Source organism: Corella eumyota, chromosome 7, assembly GCF_963082875.1.
Source record: "Corella eumyota chromosome 7, kaCorEumy4.1, whole genome shotgun sequence".
NCBI classification, from domain to species: domain Eukaryota; kingdom Metazoa; phylum Chordata; class Ascidiacea; order Phlebobranchia; family Corellidae; genus Corella; species Corella eumyota.
In genome coordinates this window covers 2116156-2132953 of record NC_137496.1, presented here as the reverse complement: position 1 = coordinate 2132953, position 16798 = coordinate 2116156, and the positions used below count along the sequence as shown (strand labels likewise).

The 16798-nt window shown below is 29.6% G+C and overlaps 1 protein-coding gene across 1 annotated transcript; it reads left to right on the top strand.

Annotated features, from left to right (window-relative positions):
* The first annotated feature begins 958 nt into the window (after window positions 1-958).
* LOC145759243 (E3 ubiquitin-protein ligase MYLIP-like) lies at window positions 959-4859 on the top strand. The gene is made up of 8 exons (XM_082573019.1): window positions 959-1224; window positions 1524-1714; window positions 1834-2046; window positions 2243-2497; window positions 2724-2858; window positions 3081-3205; window positions 3329-3627; window positions 3723-4859. The coding sequence occupies exons 1-8, from the start codon at window positions 1108-1110 to the stop codon at window positions 3945-3947; spliced, it is 1560 nt and encodes a 519-aa protein (XP_082429145.1). The 5' UTR covers window positions 959-1107; the 3' UTR covers window positions 3948-4859.
* Window positions 4860-16798: the final 11939 nt, after the last annotated feature.

Sequence of the window (16798 nt, the reverse complement as noted above, 5' to 3'; positions counted from 1 at the left end):
TCAAATTACAAAATGACTTCCCTTTAACCTTTTAATAGCTCTAGCCAAACTAGTTTCCGCTCATTGTAAAACAACAAGCACGTGTTTTGTAGCTTATTTTAACATCTACTATAATGTACCCTCTAAATTTAAACACTATTTTTTTTTATACAACAACATTAAATCGGTTTTAATTAATATTTTAATTTTTTTTAATATAATTTTACCAGGAACCCAATTTTTTTTTTGATTGGCCAGAGTAGGAAAATAGGTTATATGACGTCATCCCACGACCAATTAAACTGTTAATATTGAAAACACGTGACTGATATAACATGACTGATATAACGGCCTTGGTATACGTACACAGTTGTTTAAAATATACATATATAAATTATTTATTTCGAAGATTAGAGCCAGTCGTGGTATTTTAATTCTAACACATTTTAAAACAATTAATTGATATTTTACATGATAAAAAAAATAATTTTATTAACTAATTTTGTGTTAATTAAAAAAACATTTTAATATAAAAACACCGCTTTTTAATTAAAAGTTAAAATTTTTTTATAGATTTTATTTTATGACATTAACATTCAAAAATATATCTATAAAACTTTATTAAAAATTTATTATAATAAATAGGTAATATTTTGTGTACTTTAAAGCAACGTTTAAGGCAATTACTTGTACCAAAACAACTTTAAAATTGCTCTAAATATCACTTTGCTTACTCAAATATTTATTAGAAAACGTTCATCAGTTACCTCGACTTTCTCAGGGTAACTATAGGTCATATGAAAGGTTACTCTAGGTTATGCCGACATTTTTCTTTTTTTATTTTACCCACGTGCCAAATCTAGCCAATCAACGTTCGTTTCTAAAAACGTCATAGACAGAAAAATATCAAGCCTTTATATAAAGTCTGATTTCGTTAAAAACAAGTCATACTAGTTTTAATCCCCTGCTGATAGTTGGCATGTAAATTTTGACCAGCTGGCCCCGAGCAGAATTAGCAGTTACTTTTCATCATATTCGGCTAGAAATGGTCTAAAATTATAATTTGTTTAACAGAGTTTGTAAATTATGATCTTATAACAGTAAGAAAATTGTAAAGCGACGGTTAAAATGAGTTTAGAACTGACCTGGCAAAGCCACGTTTTGTGCTTGGTCTCGAACCCCGACTCAGTCGTGATTGAAGTAGAAGTTGATCGAAATGCAATCGGACAAGACATATTGGACAAGGTTTGCAATTTGCTTAACATTATCTAATTATTTGTAAAATTTTTGGCTAGTAATTTGTTTTTTAAAAAACGATATAACCTTTTACTAAATGTCAGAATGTAATTAACGTTTAAATGCCTGTCAGTCTAAAACGTTTCAAAAAAAATTTGCTAATTTATTTAGATTATTTTTAAATGCATGCTGCCTATATTGCACTTTAAATGCATTGCGACAATGTTTGGTGTTAAAAAAAAGTAATAATTTTTTTGCACTAAAATATAAGTAATTGAAAAATTTTAAATAACTAAACATAAATTTAGGTTTGTGCTTCAATTGGCACAGTAGAGAAGGATTACTTTGGTTTGCAATATTACGGCCCTAAAAGGGAACCACTGTGGTTAAATTTAAGAAATCGAATAGCTGGAAAAATATCCGGTCAGACCCCATTTCGACTTCGTCTTAGAGTGAAATATTTTGTTGAACCTCATTATTTGCTGCAAGAATCTACAAGGTATATTTATATATTTAAAATAATTTCATTTTAAAGTGTTAATTTTATATTTGGATTACTAACATGTTCAGTAATTTCATATGAACTCAATTTTCAAATATTGTGTAAAAATTTTTCAGGCGAATTTTCTACCTTCAAATAAAACAAGATTTTCTGGATGGAAAATTGAAACCTGACACTGAGTTATTGCCGACCGCCCTTGCCCTTGCAGCTCAAGTTGAGAATGGTGACATTCAGCCAGACAGCCCAACAGCTGGTATATTTGAGTCTTATGCAGCACTTTTTCCAAGTGACGACAAAAGACAGGCCCTCTCAAATGTCGATTTAAATAGGTAGGTGGGTGGTTTTAATGATAAGCCAAAGGCTTTTGTGGTGAAGCTTTAATATACTTTTAGTAATTCAGGGCTTTTATGTGGTAAAACTAATAACAGGGTTTACTTTGTTTATTTATTTTTTATAAAAAAAGTTTATGCAATTTTGTATGTAATGTTATTATTTTTTCAAAGTCTAATTCCTATTTGTTTACAGAATTCTAGTTGAACACACACAACTTAAAGGCACTTCAAAATCCGGGGCTATCGCTAAGTTCTTAGCTACCATGGCAACACTTTCAACCTTTGGAACCGAATGCTACAAAGTAAAATTGGACACAGGTTCTGATGACAATAGCACAAGGGGCACGAGTAGTCCTGTTATCAATAGACATCAGTTGGTCAACGTAACGCTTAATATTGGACCTCTTGGTATAGAAGTTTTAAGAGAAGACACCAATGAAATGAAAAGGTTAAAAACTACTTTTTATTATTTGTGTAAAATCTTAATTTTATAATTTTATGAAGTTAAGAATTACGCTGTAGACTTGTACAGTTTAAAATAAATTTAGGGGATTAGTAAAATGACAAGAACTAATCTTGTAAGCATGCCGCTAATCTTGTACTACTTTAAGTTACATGTCCATATATGTAAAAATAATTGCTTTTTCTCGAAATTAAAATGTTTGTTTTTTTAGAATCCCATTCAAAGCAGTTCACTTAGCAACCCACACTGGAAAACTAATAGACATTCATGTTTATCAAGATGACGCGTCAATAAAAACACTTGCATTTCGAACAAACTCTGAAGCTAACAGCAATGCATTATACAGGTTTGTTTATTTTAATAGGTTCAATGTTCATTAGGACAAATATTAATGTATTTGCTAATTATATTCGGTTTGTGGGTAATTTAACCAACAAAAGCTGTAATTAATATCGATCAGTATTAAGCAAGCTTTTTAGAGCTTTGATAGCCTATGTCAGCAAATGTATGACTTCAATGTAAAAAATTTAATGTTTGTTTATGTTAATTTTATTTGCCCTTTTTACAGAATAATAACTGAAATGTTAGCGTTTTACACTTGGGATACTGTTCATTCATCTGTCATGCACCAACACAGTCTTGATTTTAAAGGACATTTTCTTGCACTTTTCAGACCGAATGTTTCAGATATGGGTAAGATATTCTTGTAAAATCTATGTCAAGTTGACTTTTTCATTGATGGATGTAAATTTTATAGACCTGTTTGTTTAAATTGCATATTGATTTATTTTTAATATTTTTGTTTTTTTCTTACAGTCAAGCAATATGTATTCGATGTTCAGAGGACCTCTCGTGAGGTGTACGACAATGCTCGTCGAGTTTTATACCACCGTCAAAAACATATAGAACATTTACCTCAAGAAAATGTTTTCACTCCGAAGGGAACAAAGAACACACAGAAAGACTTTGAGAGTGAAGTCTTACGGCTCAAAGAGAGATTAACTATCATCAGTGATGCACTATCATGCAGAGTGTGTCTTGATAAAGAAATAGAGTGTGTATTCGTACCATGCGGTCACCAAGTTTGCTGTAAAGATTGTTCCAAGAGATGTGAAGTAAGTATATTATTACTGTTGCTACAATTAGGTTTGCTAAAAAACGAATACAATCTTGAATGAATTGTTTTTAAAAAAAAAATTGTTTTTTGTAGAATTGTCCTCTATGTCGACAAAGCATTGAAGAGACTCTAACAGTGTTTCTTCCTGTAACAAAAGAACTTGTCACAACTGGCAGTGCCAGTAGTAGTGATACTGAAGAAGAGACCATGGTTTCAATCCCAGAACATTCTCCTGAATTTACCAATGAAAACACTGTCCTAGATTCAAACAGTTCCGATCTTATTGAATCACTTCTACCGATGGCTATCGAAGTATAGCAAGAAATCGGTTGGTGCAATAACTGTCTTAATAAAAGTGGGCTTATTTAAAATTTTAAACCTTACCACTGAACCAAGGTTTAAAACAAGATCTGTATCGGTTTTTGTAATAAATAAAAGGTGTGCTTTGCCTGGTGACTCTTACTGTGATGCATTTTCTCACTAAAAATGAATTTAAAAACCTTTAATTTGCTATCACCAGGCGTGATACTAAAGTTTGATGTCCTTATTTCAAATCCTTGTAACAAATTCTTTGTTTGTTTTTTTAGTTTTTTTTTAAGTAGTGCCGGGCACTCAAATGTTTGAGTTTTTTTTTTATCTTTTGTTTTTTTTCTACAATGCAAATGCAATGCAACATCAATGTAAACTGTACATAATCTTGCTCCTACACAAACCATTTGTTCTTGTGCAACTGTTAGCACATTTTCTTGTCGCAATTATTTTTATTTGTTTCATCTCAACTAACCAACTGTATAAGCTGTTTAATTGTCGTTTTTTTAAATAACAAAACATTAGAGCTGTGCAAGGTTAAATCGTTGACCTTAGGTATTTGCTTAAAAAAACTGACTGGTTTACTATATTCGGTTTGCTTACGAATTTTAAATTTACAAAATTAGTTTTTTTGCAACTAATATACCAATAAGACCTTAGTTAACCAAGTTAACCAATTTATTAAAACGCCGAATTCTTTGAAAGACCTATTTGATTGGTGTATAAAAATGTTGTGATGTCTCCGGAATGGTATACTGGGTGACAATATTGGCTTTTGCACAGCTCTCGTATGAATAAAAATTCAGTCTTCATATTTACGTATATAAAGCTGTTTTTAACTATTTTCCCAAAATTATTTCATTCCAAAACTCTAGTTTAGTTTAATTATTTTTTTAAATGTTGAAATAAAAAATATTGGTATGTGTACCTTTTTTGTGTATTTGTATGATAGTTTTATGGTCTACATTTCTGATTAAACTGGGGATCTCTTGTACTTTACGGTTATCGGAAAACCTTAGGACCTTTTTTTCGGAGAACCATATAGTACAAGTGATCCTAAACTGGAAAATCAAATTTATTAGTTTCGGCTTACCTGACATTTAAGAAAAAAAATTTCAAAATATTAATTGGAGCCAAAACAAACTTTTGGTTAATTTTTTGTTAAACAATCAATATTTTACGATCGAGGATAAACTATAGTAAGTAACAAATTTAACAACAGTTCTTGGCTTAAAGAGTAAAAGGGACGTTGATTTTAACAGTTGTTAACTTGAGGAGTAAAGAGAGAGCGTTGATTACCAATTTCTGCGCGAGATTTTTCAACATGTGGCCTCGCTTCATTAAAGGCGTGGTTTTGCAATATAGTAGTTTTATATGTACAATTTTAAAGAAAAATAGTTAAGAAAGAAGTTCTATAATTTATTGTAATTATATCAGTCTAATAAGTTTATTTTACAGAACTAGGCCAAAATAAGTTAATTATCTAAACTATGAATTATGTTTTTAGCAAATATATTGTTTTTAAATCGACATTATTATTAGTTTGTATGATAAAAAGCTATTTTATGAACAAACTAATTAAAGTGTTACTAGATTGACACATTGAAGGTAGGTTTTTGTTATTTATAATCAAAATAAGATAACATGTATTGTAAATGTTTGATAAGAGCTAACGAATAGATGTTATGTCATTTAGTCAAGTATAACCCCCCAAAAAAACGTTTTTAAAAAATTTAAATGTTTTAATTAAAGTTTAAAAGCTTTGTTTTGTTTAGATCAGTTATTTTGATTTCATTCAAATTGGACGAACAAGTGTGACAAACCCAACGCTGAGCAAGACCACGTGACCATAGATTTTCATTTTTTTCCGTCGCATTGTTGTAATATTAATTGTATATCGTATTTATTATTTACTTTTATCAATGTGCGAAAAACCCCCAAAAAAAATAGATGTAAGGTGTAAACACGTGACCAAACGTCATAGACTTATCAGGCGACCAGACCTGAAGTAAATCACAGGGAAACCCTGACGCCATTTTGTTTGATACAACGTTTCGTTTTTGGGCAAGTATGTTTAATTTGTTGATTACATTAATATAATATTGTTTATTAAAGTCATTTAAACAATGCTTATCATTTCTAATAATTGTTTTGTTAACTTTTGATCATCTATGTTTAATTGTACCAGCTGTGTTTTATTTTTAACCTGCCCCTATTAATTTTTTTTGAAATGATATTACCGAACTTGGGATACAACAGCAACACAAACCTAGGAATCAATAATATTAGGTACAAAATTTTTTAATATTTTCGATAATGCCAGTAAAACCGCACTAGTCGAAATAATGCATTTTATTAATGTTTACAAAAAATGTTAATATTTAATAACGTTAGGACAAATATTAATTTATGAAAAAACTAAAACGATTTGAAATTTAAAAATTAATTTTTTGATGTCTCCACCCCGTAAAATATAATGTAGCAAAATTTCGAAAAATTTATTTTTTTCCCACGGTACTATGACGTCATAATATTTCAGTAAAAGTTCTATAAAATCTTTATTTTAAAATTTAATTAATTTTTATTTAGTTCAATCGAATTGGTTTTTCTCTGCGGTTGTGCCCATAAAATTTCAGTGATTTTTAATCGAATTTTTTGGGGGGCGAATCTTACAAATTTTGCTTGCTAGTAGTACACGTCGAAAATTTTCGGTCCAAATTTCCAAAATTTATTGACCCCAAATTGCCCCAAACTTTGTCAGAATGTGTATTAGGGGGCGTTGAATCAAATAAAACTGGCCCCATCGCTCTATCTTGTGTAGTTTTTGAGTATTTCAACAATTTGTGCAAAAAAAAGCGAAAAAATGGCCAAATTTGCCGATTTTTAGCGATTTTTGGCCATTTTTTTAAAATTTTTATAAAAATCGCGATTTTTGAAAATTTATTTTCAAAAAATTTTTTTTTTTATTTGTATTTCTGATTTAATTTTTTTCTTTTGTATTTCTGATTTAACTTTTATTTTTGTATTACTGATTTAACTGTTTGAACTGACTAACTATTTTTTTTACATCTGCCTAGATTCGGACCTGACAACTTCAAGACTACAACTACCTCAACATAACCACTCGGCTACGAGAGAACTTAAAAGTATTCTGCGAAAACTTCAATGTAAGTGAGCAATTGGAAATACTTAGACAAAATTTTGAAACCGCGGACAATATTTTCAGTTTACAACCCACCTTCTAATTCCTAATTACCCTTTCTTATCTTAATTACGTCATTAGCTTATTTAATTAACTTAATAATAAAAAACTTGTTTTTCATGATTCGAACCAAAGACCTTCTGGTTGGTGGATCAGTCTATTTCTAATATATAAATTTCAACCGAAAAAAACAGTTACCTCATAGAGTTAAGCTCTTAGAGGTAAGCTAGGAGTCCTTCTCATGGTGTAAAAATTATCTCTTAGAGGTAAGCTCTTAGAGGTGGGCTCTTAGAGGTAAGCGAGGGGTCCTTCTCATGGTGTGAAAATTATCTCTTAAAGGTAAGCTCTAAGAGGTAAGAGAGGGGTCCTTCTCATGGTGTGAAAATTATCTCTTAAAGGTAAGCTCTTAGAGGTTAGCAAGGAGTCCTTTTTATGGTGTGAAAATTATCTCTTAAAGGTAAGCTCTTAGAGGTAAGAGAGGAGTCCTTCTCATGGTGTGAAAATTATCTCTTAAAGGTAAGCTCTTAGAGGTTAGCAAGGAGTCCATTTTATGGTGTGAAAATTATCTCTTAAAGGTAAGCTCTTAGAGGTTAGCAAGGAGTCCTTTTTATGGTGCGAAAATTATCTCTTAAAGGTAAGCTCTTAGAGGTAAGAGAGGAGTCCTTCTCATGGTGTGAAAATTATCTCTTAAAGGTAAGCTCTTAGAGGTAAGAGAGGGGTCCTTCTCATGGTGTGAAAATTATCTCTTAAAGGTAAGCTCTTAGAGGTTAGCAAGGAGTCCTTTTTATGGTGTGAAAATTATCTCTTAGATGTAAGCTCTTAGAGAATCATCGGATTCCCCTCCTCAGAGAACTTCCCCTCTGTTACGTCACCAATTCAACCTACACCAATTATTCCCGCAAGAGTCGTGCTAACTTATGCGAAACTAATTGGTGTGCGTTGATTGGTGACGTAACAGAGAGAAAGTTCTCTACGAGGAGGAGAATCCGATGACTTGACCATAATAAAAAATAATTAATATATAGTTTTTGTATACGATTTTGTTTTTTATGCAATATATTCAATAAAAGTGCAATTACATTTTGTGTTATTATTTTAAAAAGTATTTCGAAAATATGATCTTATCACAATTGCGCATTTTATAACGTAGCCATATTTCCTTAAATTTCGATTTAAAAATTAGATCTTTATTTCCAAAATGCCCCAAATTCTTTTTTTTTTAATTTTATAATTATTTTTTACTGCAAGATGGTGCACGAGAGTCGCTTTTATCAAATTTTATTTTTTGATTAAAACGTGATTTTTATATTGTTAAAAACAGGTTTAAAACGTTAGGATGGCTTATAGTGGACTATAAATCCCTTTTTTGCAAAAAAAATGCCAAAAATTTTTTTTTTCATTTTCGGTCAAGTTTAGCAAAAAAACCAAGGCTTTATATACCCTTGTAGAAAATCCCGAAAATCGCTGTTTTGGGAAAAAAATATATTTTTGAAATTTGTTACAAAATAATTTTTAGGATGATTATATGACTCACAATAGATTGAAGGTTTTTTGGGGGGTAAAAATCTGTTTAAATTAACTGTTTTAATATGTATAAATGCAAATAAATTTTTGTTTGTTAAGTATATTAAATTACTTGTTTGTTAATTAAAAAATTAAGATTGATATTTTAAAACTAATAATTTTGTTCTGAAATTTTCATAGTCCAATAATTTAATACATTTTTAGTCTACTAATTAGATACACATGTTCGATTTAATAAGATAGTTAATATTTTTTATTAATTTTATGCATAACTTTATTTATCAATAAAAATTTATTTTAAAAATAGTCAAATGATTTTTTGTAAATTATAAAAATTAATTTTAATTTTTTTTTTTTAGTAATGTGTTGCTAACTAAAAGAATTAAAAAAATAAAGGAAAAAAATGACAAGATCAAATTTATAGTTTTGTCGTTTTTTTTATTTATTAATTGTTGATTTTTCTTAACACTTTTAATAAAAGATTTAAATAAAAAGCAATTAAATAAATGCTCAAGTTTTTTCAAGTTAAAATCTCCTAATACCAACTTCAAATATTAACAAAAAAACTTAAAACTTTAATAAAAAAACAACTTTGGGTTATTAAAATTTTATCTGTTTTGCAATTAGAAATTAAGAAGAAATGCCAATTTTAAGATTTAAAATTGCCCATTGCTGAGAGCATTTTGATTAAGATTTAAACAAATAATTTCTTCTATTATTTTATTGTTACATTACCAGCTCTACATAACTGGCTTTCAACAAAACTAGAAACAATATTAAATTTAAACAATATAGTAAACATATGAATATTAATTGAACAATTTTGTAAAATATTAAAACTGGATAATCTTTTCCCCTGAAAATAAAACAAGAAATAATATTTTAGAATTTATAAATTTATTGTTAAATAGTTTTTTTGTATTTATAAATCCTAAATGGTTTTACAACTAAATATGGACATTTCTTTGACCTGGTTTTGATAAAATTTTTATAAAAAAAGGCCATTTTTAAAATTATTTTGTTAAAATCAAAACCAGGTCACTCTGGTTTGTTGGTAATAAGCCATTGCACCACGACAAGGTCAACCAGAAAGCAATGGGTTAGTTCTAGGCCAACACCGGAATTTTATGGGAGTCGTCGGGAGGAGGTAAGATCAGAAACCCATAAAACCCGGCAAAAACCTTTGGATGTATACGGCGGACTAAAACTAACTCTCGGTGGTTGTACCTATTAGCAGAAAATCAATCTAACCGCGATTGGTTCTGAACCACTAAAAACGGATAAACTGAATTAACATGAACTGAACTGTGATACTGTATAACTGTGATAATGTGATTGATATTTTAATACCCCCGATTTAGATTGTTGACCTAAAACCTGAAAAAACAAGTTAAGGTTAGTCTTAGTTAAGTAATAGTTAACCTGTGGAGCTGAAAAAATAAATGGTTAGGGTTAATATTAGTTAACTTGTGGAGCTGAAAAAATAAATGGTTAGGGGTTAATCATAGTTAGCCCGTGGAGCTGAAAAAATAAATGGTTGGATTTAATCTTAGTTAACCTGTGGAGCTGAAAAAATAAATGGTTGGATTTAATCTTAGTTAACCTGTGGAGCTGAAAAAATAAATGGTTAGGGGTTAATCTTAGTTAACCTGTGGAGCTGAAAAAATAAATGGTTAGCGGTTAATATTAGTTAGCCTGCGGAGCTGAAAAAATCAATGGTTAGAGTTAATACTAATTAGCCTGTAGGGCTTAAATTGGTTAGACGTTGGTTGGTTGAACCAAAAAATTGAAGTTGTCTTGAAAATGTTGATTCTGGAAGTTTTCTTTAAAATGTAAACTAAATAAGTTACCTAAACCACCGAGCTAAAATTAAAATGTTTCTAACTTGAAAATAGTTAAGTCTACAAATAATCTAACTGTAATCTATAGTTAACTAAATGTTTTTTAAAGCTTCTACAAGAATTTTTTGCTAACTCTGCTGCCATTTTTTGATTTTTTTAGTTGTTTTTTTTTCTAATTTTTTTAAATGTTTTATCTAATTTTACTTTCTACAACTGTTCGCATAATGAAATCGCAAGCGAATGTTAAGCGTCGGAACAAAGCGAACCGTAATTTTAATTCTTATACGGAAGAATTGAACAAGGAATGAACGATTCATTCAAAGTTAAAAAAAATTTTTTTTTAAGTTAAAATTCTTTTCTGAAAGAATTTAACTTTGACTATGACACCACATTAGTGGTTATCATAGGAACCAATTTTATTTATTCCATCTTCAGCCCCGAGTCTCTTCAGTCCCGAGTTTGTTATTTTCCATCTTCAGTCCTGAGTTTGTTATTTTTCATCTTCAGTCCTGAGTTTGTTATTTTTCATTTTGAGTCCTGAGTTTGGAGGTCAGAGTTCGATAACTGTTTGAAGTGAAAATCCATCAGCAGCACAAATTATCTACTATCAACTTTTTAAAAGCTTTTAAATACCATTTTACAAACTACAAAAACAAGTTAAAACTTTACAATAAATTGAAGACTTTATCCAAAATCATTTTCCTCCTTTTTGCTCTGCGAAGACTTTGACTTACGTCATTATATTTACATATAGAAAAAGTTTAACCCAAGCATGGAAAATACTTGACCAAACTTTTAATTAGAAAGAAAAGAAAAAGATCATACCAGTTAGGAAACTGATATGATGGAGGGCGGCAGAAATTGCGCTCATTTAGTCGATTTTCGCGTTTACCGATATCCGTATACATCCAGATTCGCTGCTAAAATACAAAACCGAGTGAGGCTTGTCCTCTTTGCATATATTTATATGTTAGTTATTAAGTTATTTAAGTTAAGTTACTAAAGCCTACAGTTTAAGGACCCTCCCATTATCTTAACCTATCCTATCCTAACATGACCCCCCCATTAACCCTATTTGTTAAGTGCCTTAGTTGCAACAAAGTTGCAGTTAATGAAAAAAGGAAAGTGCCAGAAGGCGAAGCAACAAACGTTAGAGCTATCTTAGCCTAGTGAAAATTAACAAGAAGAGTTTTAAATAGTAAAGGGACAGAGTTAATTAATTTAATTAATGAGGTTTTTTACCATGAGATTCGATTGTGTGTTATTACACCATTGAGGTGCAATTGTGTGGTATTACACCACTGAAGCTTGATTGTGTAGTCTAGAGTGGAATCCATGTTGTAGAAGGATCGAAGGTCTCTAAAACAAAATAAAAATGTTGACAAGAATCTATTTAAAATTCCTATCTTTTAAAAAATTGGTCATAGTTTAAAAAAAAAATTTATTATTGGCACACCTATACTATTTTGTCTGGTAATCTTAGTTAAAGCATGAATGTTAATGTTTAACATTTAAATGGCAAAATAATTTATGGAAAACAATACCATGAAATTGAACAATATTACAAAGTAATTTAGTTAATTAGGTCATACAAAGTATAAAAATAAAATAAAACTTACTTTGAAGCAGTTGAAGATCTAACAATTAGACGTTGCCCATTTTGCAGAATTATCATTCTTAAACCATTCTGTTAAAATAAAAAAAAATTATTAAAAACTCTGCTTTTAAAAGCAACACCAATAATAAAGATAATATGTTAAAAAATATTAGTGCCAGTTGTCAACATATAAGTAATGTCTACTATCTATATATTTATGTGCTGTTAGCATTTATTTTTTTTAGATACTCGTGCAGGCTATTTTTAATTTATCCCTATTAAAAATCATATCTTCAAGATTATAAATATATACCTTTATTGTGAATGATTTCCAACTTTATTGCTTTTATATTAAAAACCTTAATCCAAATTAGGTAGTGTAGTTTTGCCTGTAACAATAAATTAAAATTAATATACATACATACAATATTGTTTATATCTTTATCCTCGATGTGGGAAAGTCGAATGCGTGACTTAAACATAAACTAACATTAGTTACTCCGACCCAGTCTCGAGTTGCCTGTGGCAGTTTGGGATATTATAGATTATAATTGCCGATAATTATGCTGCTGATTAAGTGCTGGCTCAGCAGGAGTTCGTACCAATTATAGCGCATTACTTAAGGCCGCTACAGCATTATATCAGTGGGGATTGAACCCACGACCTCATGTGTGGTGTAGCAAGTGTTCTTACCACTACACCACACTGGCGTTAAAACCATTTTATTGTATTGAATTTAAATATGTCAGCTGTTAGTTGGTAAACTGATAAAATTAAGTTAAATCTCTTTCTAATAAACACAAGACGAATCTTATATGATATATCTATAAGAAACTAAAATTACCTTTTATTTTTGGATAGTTTAACAGTGAACTTGTGTTCTTATTTGCGTTGAGAAGTATATACAGCAATCTAAAAATCATAAAAAAAAATTATTTTGCAGGCCTTATAAAATAAATGTATATATATATATCAGACACCAAACTTAATTATATTTTTTTAAATATTAGATATGTTTACCTTATATCGTAATTGCTGTAGCTTTGTTAAATAAATGATTAAGTCCGCGTCTTTAAATCCTACCTAAAAATATCAAAATTAAGATTTTTAACCTCTTTGAAATATTGTTTAAATCTTTACTTTTGGTTAAAATTTTTAGAACCATAAAACTAATAAGATGCAACAGCGTAAAAGTACCAAAATTAATATTAAAGGCTATTAATTGTCAGGATTAGAAAATAATAATTTATTATTAGATGAATCCGACGTGGTGTAGTGGTAAGAACACTTGCTACACCACACATGAGGTCGTGGGTTCAATCCCCACTGATATCATGCTGTAGCGCCCTTCAGTAAGGCGCTATAAATGGTATGAACTCCTGCTGAGACAGCACGCTATCAGCAGTATATTTTTCAGGCAATTATAATCTATAATATCCCAAACTGCCACAGGCAATTCGAGACTGGGTCAGAGTAACTGATGTTACTTTATGTTTAAGTCGCGCATTTGACTTTCCCACATCGAGGATAAAGATATATACAAAAAAATAATGAATATCAGGTTATGTATTTCTGTACTCTTACCTGGAGCCAAGTAGATCCTAATTGTTGAATTGGTTGCCTTGTTTGCAAACAGAAAAATCAATTCAAGCCTCCTAAAATAAAAGCAAAATTCATTCTTTTAATCAGTTTAATTATTAGACAAATATAATCTATAATATTTCTAACTGCAAAATGCAATTCAAGGCTAGTTAGGGGTGACAGATGTTACTCTATGTTAAGTTCGTAAAGTTAACCTTCCCATATAAAGGATATATAAATATAAAAAATTACTTTTTGATGCGCTACCAACAAGTATTATCATTCAACTGAAAGTATCTATATATGTATATATATATATATACATTAAATAGTTTAGAAATAAAGTTAGTTGTAATTACCTTTAATGTGAAAGGCTTTAAACTTCATTGCTTTTATGTTAAAAGCCTTCATCCAAATTTGGCGATGTAACTTTGCCTGTAAAAATAAATCAAAATTTAAATTAAATTTGGTGCACAAGTTTAAAAAAAAGATATAATATTTAATTCAAAACACTCTCCTATCATATACAAGGTCCTGGGTTTGATTCCCAGTGATCTCATGCTGTAGCACCCTTAAGTAAGGAGTTATAAACGGTACGAACTCCTGCTGAGCCAGCAATCAGCAGCTTAGTTGTCAGGCAAATATAATCTATAATATCCCAAACTGCCACAAGCAACTCAAGACTGGGTCGGGGTAACTGATGCTACTCTACGTTTAGGTCGCGCATTCGACCTTTCCACATTGAGGATAAAGATATATACAAAAAAATTATTACTATTTTAATTCTAAATTTAATTTTTGTTTTACATTACCTGTCAAAATTGGATTGTTTGGCTGGTTAATTTGTTTCTTATAAAGCATGAAACATTAGTTCAAAGTTATCTAAATTAATAAAAAAATTTGTTAATAAATTAAAAAAATAGTCTATTGCCTTTCAACAATAATTGTCATAATATGGTGGGATTTTTTATTACGAGTTGCTTGTTATAACTCACCCATACACCACAAACAGTAGTTTTTCTTATATTGTAGGTCTGATGCTTAGTTGACAATAAATACTTACACTAAGCTTTATTCTATATTTAAATATCCATATTCCTAAGTTCAAAAACAATGTAAACTTGACAAACCTTATAACGGAATAACTTTGTCTTTTTAAAATAATTTTTGTCTGCATCTTAAAGTATCTCTAGATTGTTGACAAGAAAAAGATTGGACCATGGTTTCATCATTGTTGTTGAACCACCATTATTTAGAGTTTTTCGCCATACACATGAAATAGAAAAAAAACATTTAATAAAATAAATAAAAATATTAATTTAAACCCACTTTTTGTGTTTATTAAATAAAAACTAACTTAGTTTAACTCAATTTTAATCCCAGTAATACCTAACATTAATATGCCAATTTAAATGTCAACTTTACTAAGGTAGTGAAGTAATAGGAAATAGATTGACAACATCTAGAAACTGAACAATATTATCTTAAGAAGGCAATTTTACAAAAGCACGCTTTAGCGCTGATAACTATGATTGCAGATAGCCAATGCAGCAACATGCAGTTAGTAACACCATGCAAAAAATAAAACAATGCAAAAAAATAAAACCATACAGTTCATGCAGCATACATGCAATTTGGGGAATGAAAAAGGAATAGGGAATTAAAAAATGTTTATAAACTCTGATTCTAAATTTTTAGAATAAAATATTGTTCAGATTTTTAAAGTTGTCATGAATCTATTTGCAAGTACTCAACCCTATTAGTTTGGTTGACAAAAAGTTAAAATTCTTATAATTTTAACAGGCAGAATTCTTTTAAAATAAGTTAACCAGGTTTAAATTTGTGTTTTATAAATTATATATATTACAATTACGGCATGTGTTTGTAAAATTATATTTTTAAAATTTTGTCAACTAAAGATGCCCGATTATGTTTAAAGGGTTGCAGCCTACACTGCCGCGTTTCAGGTGGCGATTGCGCCACACTTTTTTGCAACACATAAAGTTTCCTAATTAATAAAGCAGTACCAATAGTTAATTTTACCATTACGCCACTCTATTAATAAATTTTTAATTTCTTTAGTTTGTAAATTGACAACTTGTAAATTAACAAAAGATTCAAGTTTAAAAATATTATAACTTCTAATACCAATATAAGTAGGTAATACCAATATTAATTGTTCTATAATAAAGCAAAAAAGAGTAAAAATTAAACAAACTTACCATTTGAAAGACATCTAAAAACGAGCTTAAAAAACGCGCGAGCTTAAAAAACGAGCTTAAAAAAGTACAAAGCTAGAATAGCATTAAAGAAGGAATCCGTGACGTCACAAATTACTTTCCCGGGCTTTCGGCCAAGGCAAATTCTTGTGACGTCATTGCAACGCTAATTAATTAGTGAATTAATAATTATCCTCATTTATTCAGTTTACTAATTTAATGTTTTAATGTCTGTTTTTTAAAGAATATTTAAAAAGGATTGTTTCAATTTGTTTATTGACATTTTTTATATTGTTTTAAGTGCTTTTGTTTTGAAATTTACAGGTGTATTATTGTAACAAATCCGCCATTAAATTGTTTTCGGTAACTTGTTATTCGTTCCTAGTCACGTGCTTACACCTTTAGTCACGTGGGTACATCTTATCTCTGCTGCCTGTATCACGTGACTTGCAAGTTAAAAGTGTAAGAAATGAACTGTATGGGGGTGGCGGAATGAACAGTCTGATGAACGGTTGTGTTTGGTTGCTTTATAGTGTTGATTATCGCTTTGTAAATACATCTGTTACAGTTTACAAAACTGGGAAACGTATAAGCGGGATGAAGACAAATTTACGTTACACTATTATGAGTTTCTATGTTAACTTTGTTATGTAAACACGTTTAAATTTACCTGAAGTAACTTATTTAACAAATATTGTAAATATTAATTTAAATAGCATGAAATAAATTAGAAACTTAATTATTTATTTGGCCCAACGTCAGAAAAAAAACAGTAAAAATAAAACATATAAACCATTCTCATAAAATGTTTGTATAAATAATAGAAGTTGTTTTATCAACCAATAAGGGAAACGAATAAAATTTGCTAAGAAAATTCTACACCTCGTCAAATATTA